Source organism: Salvia hispanica, chromosome 5 (assembly GCF_023119035.1).
Source record: "Salvia hispanica cultivar TCC Black 2014 chromosome 5, UniMelb_Shisp_WGS_1.0, whole genome shotgun sequence".
In the NCBI taxonomy this organism is placed as follows: domain Eukaryota; kingdom Viridiplantae; phylum Streptophyta; class Magnoliopsida; order Lamiales; family Lamiaceae; genus Salvia; species Salvia hispanica.
Window position 1 is genome coordinate 12,191,944 of NC_062969.1, and position 4,206 is coordinate 12,196,149.

Here is a 4,206-nt window from a genome sequence, read left to right on the forward strand (position 1 = left end):
TAAATGATACCCTCACCAAATACAAAAATGTTAGGGAAGGGGGGTTATGGTACACAGTGAAACTGAATTTGTATCGTAATAGTTGAAATTTATTAAATTAAATTAAATTAAATTATAAATTAGTATAATATTATACTAATTCAATTTCAAAATCTTTGTTCTGTGAATCAAAAATTAACTTTTGACATTGACTTTTAATTGTATATTTATTTTATTTTTTGTTTATATCTCTATATTATTTTGCTACTACATAATGAATTGATATTGTGAATGTATGTATTATGTGTGTGTACTGAGTATGCACGCACTATGAGAGTTTCATTTCATTGAATTGAGAAATTTATCATAAATATAAAGTGATTAATTTTGATATACAAAACTAAAAATGAAATTGGTTATAATTGATTTAAGTAGAAGTACTACCAAGTACCCCCTTTCAGCTTTTAAAAAAAGAGTGAATTACATATTTAGGACTTATACTTATTACGACGCACGTTTGCGGTCTCTATACTTACAAAATATCATTTGCGGTCTCTATACTTATATTTATGCACGTTTTAAGGTTCTTTTCTTTTTTTGACATTTTTTAGGACACAAATACCCCCAAATAGATGAAGGGCAAATTTATATATTACTATTTTCTCTCCTTTTTCTTTCTTCTTCATATTTTCTCTTTCTTCTTTTTGTAAATGACTTGTATAATTAGTACAAAAATTGAGATGAGACATATTTGAAGAAGGAAATTAGACAAATCAAATGTTCAGCTAAGAAGTTTATTTTACATTATTTTGTTAGAATTGCGAAGATAAATTTCTGATGTGAGAACCCACATAAGTCGCGGGCGCTGCGCACTTGCTAAATACACACAACCAAAATTACCATAATTTCATACATTCCATTTATCGCTTATTATTCCTCACTTTACGATTGATTAGATTCAAATATTCACTTGTTGAAATTCGTCGTTCAAATTTTTAATCTTTTATTTACGGGATCATTAACTATAATACTCCACATTTGAAGCATAATCACAAATACTCTAGTGTGATGAAGAAAAATGACGTGGAAATATAAAATTTATCATCATATGATTAAATTTCTCAAAAAATTTAACAGAATACAAGGAAATAAGATTAACAAACCCATAATTTTAGTTCTAATTTTATTATAGACAAAGGAAAAAGAAAGAAGGAGGATGAAAGAGAGAAAATAGTGTATAAATTTTTTCTTTGGGGGTATTTTTGTCCAAAAAAATATTAGAAAGTGAAAAGAACCTTAAAACGTGCATAAGTACAAGTATAAGGACCGCAAATGATATTTTGTAAGTATAGGGACCGCAAACGTTCGTCGTGATAAGTATAGGTCCTAAATATGTAATTCACTCTTAAAAAAATAGATACTCCCCCATCTTTCCCCGTATTGAGCACAAATTTTAAAAAATATAAGTGGAATAAGTTGATATTTAGAGCATCTCCAATAGCGGCTAGTCCACCGGCTAGTCGATTCGCGTCGCCAGCCGAACCATTGGAATCGGCCAGCGCAATTTCGGCGAGAGAATAGGCGAGCGCACGCCGATTTACGAACGTTGGCCGCCATTGTGGCGTGCCGATCGGCGAGCAATCAGGCAACGCTATTTTTATTTTTATTTTTTTAAAAAAATTTGAAAAACTATATATACGCGATTTTAGTTTCATTTTCATTTGCATCACTTGTTTTAACGAGTTTTCTCTCTCTCTAAATTTCTGTACAAGAGCAACATCGAGCGATGAGTAACGCGGGTGGTAGCAGTGGTGGTTGTGGTGGTAGTGGTGGTAGTGGTGGGGATGCTTGAGGAGTACAAACGGCAGGATGAACGAGGCTACGGAGGCCTACATGAACCGCGAGATAGAGCGGTACATGCGAAGGGTCGAACAGCAGGCGGTACCTCGCCCTCCACCCGTTGTCCACCGCCGAGCAATGATTGATCGGGATCACGTAGCTACACATCAGCGGCTATATGACGACTACTTCGCTCCGAACCCGCGGTTTCCCGCAAACATGTTCAGGTGGCGTTTTAGAATGCGCATGGAGTTGTTTATGCGTATCGTTGACGCTTTGGAGCGTCGATATCTGTATTTCCGCTTCAGGCACGATGCGGCTGGCAGACCCGACCACACCTCTATTCAAAAGTGCACGGCGGCAATCAGGAAATTGCGCTGGCCGATTCCAATGGTTCGGCTAGCCGGTGGGCTAGCCGCTATTGGAGATGCTCTTATGAAATTTACTTAACGGTAAAAATGAAATAAAATTCTTATTGTACGGACGGAAATGATAAATAAAATTCTTATTATAAACAAATAGAGTAATAAATAATTAAAATAGAAAGATAATAATGAAATACTTTTAGATAAAATAATATTGAGAAATGCTTCATGTACATTATTATCTGTTTAACTTTACTATCTAGTTTCTATTAATATAAAATAAGTTCAAGAGAAAAGTTCTTATTTTAATTATTAACATTATTTTCTTACAATACGCAAAAAATGTGTCACTCGTAACTCGTTGTAGAATAAATCCAGTAAATAAAAAAGAAAGAAAGAAAGCGAAAATACATGGATTAAGTAAAAGCAATCAAGTGTAGGAAAATAAAAATACATACACACGCACAAAAAATCAGAAGAGAAAAAGCATCAACAACAGTAACCTTAATAAAAGCTGAAAAGAAGAAAACAAGATCCACCTCGATCACCCCTCCCCTCCCCACCCCCCTCCCTCACCCACGAACACATTTCTCTCTTTCTCTCTCTATCTACTTCCAAGATCTTCTTCCCCCAATTCTGCAGATTTCCCAGCTCCAAGATTCAAGCTTTAGCTTCAATTGAATAGTAATTAAAAGCAATGAGGGAAGAAGATTCAAACTGGTTCTCAAAATGGGAGGAGGAGCTCCCATCCCCGGAGGATCTGATGCCCCTCTCCCAATCCCTAATCACCCCCGATCTCGCCCTGGCCTTCAACATCCCGACCCGCCACCACCACCACGCCCCCTCCCCTCCGCCCCCTCGCAACTCCTCCGCCGAATTCGACTCCCCGGAGGTCAGCGCCGCCGCCCCCGCCGCCTCCGACGAGCCCGCGCGCACCCTCAAGCGCCCCCGCCTCGTCTGGACCCCTCAGCTCCACAAGCGCTTCGTGGACGCCGTCGCCCACCTCGGCATCAAGAACGCCGTCCCCAAGACGATTATGCAGCTCATGAGCGTCGACGGCCTCACCCGCGAGAATGTCGCCAGCCACCTCCAGAAGTACCGCCTCTACCTCAAGCGGATGCAGACCATCTCCGCCGGCGGCTCCGCCTCCGCCGCCGGCGCCGGCGACCCCGCCACCGACCACCTCTTCGCCAGCTCCCCCGTCCCCCCTCACTTCCTCCACCCCGTCGCCCGCGCCGCAGACCACTACCTCCCCTTCCACCACCAGATGGCCGTCGTGGCGCCGCACCCCCAGCAGTTTAGGCATTTTGGGAACTCTCCTCCCAATGCCCAATTCGATCCTTACATGAGGCAGATGCAGAGGGTGGGGGCGCCGCCCTATGTGGAGGATTTGGAGTCGTCTACTCCGGCCAGCGCCCGGAAAGTGCTCACCTTGTTTCCCACTGGAGATGATTGAGGAGATTGGGATTCTTCTTCTTCTCTTTTTCCCCTTTGTGAAAATCTTGTGATGATTGAATGCTTTAAATTACACTCTTTTGATTTTTAATTTATTTGGTGTTCATTTTTAGGCCTTTCATGCTTTGTTTAAAATGATTTCCCACTTGATTTAGTCTGCTTAATTACTTATTGCATAATGTAGGTTCCATTTTGTCAATAATTCAGTTTGATGAACTACTAAAGTTGAATCCCTAAATCATAAAAAGGTGCTTCTTGCTTACATTTGGTGTTGGAAGATTTTTTCTGATGAAATCTTGCAAGATTAGTGATGCTTGATTAGACACTAGTTTAGTGTAGTTTGATTAATTAATCAGTATAACTCAATAACTCTTACAGGGCATGCTAGTTTATTTCACTTCATCTGTGTGCTGATTCGCCTTCATCTTTCTCGTCTTATCACGGTTCGTATCTGATTTTGAACACGTATAATGTGTAGTAGAAAAGCATGGACTGCATCATCCACATGTATCCTGCCATTGATTGTTGATAATCCTCTGCTCCAATCTTTGTTGCTTCGCTTCTAGCT

At 40.1% G+C, this 4,206-nt stretch overlaps 1 protein-coding gene across 1 annotated transcript; it reads left to right on the top strand.

The window, feature by feature from the left end:
- Positions 1-2,723: 2,723 nt before the first annotated feature.
- On the top strand, positions 2,724-3,754 carry LOC125186659 (transcription factor MYBC1-like). Its single transcript, XM_048083074.1, has one exon. It carries the CDS (start codon positions 2,881-2,883, stop codon positions 3,637-3,639), a length of 759 nt encoding a protein of 252 aa, XP_047939031.1. The 5' UTR covers positions 2,724-2,880; the 3' UTR covers positions 3,640-3,754.
- Positions 3,755-4,206: the final 452 nt, after the last annotated feature.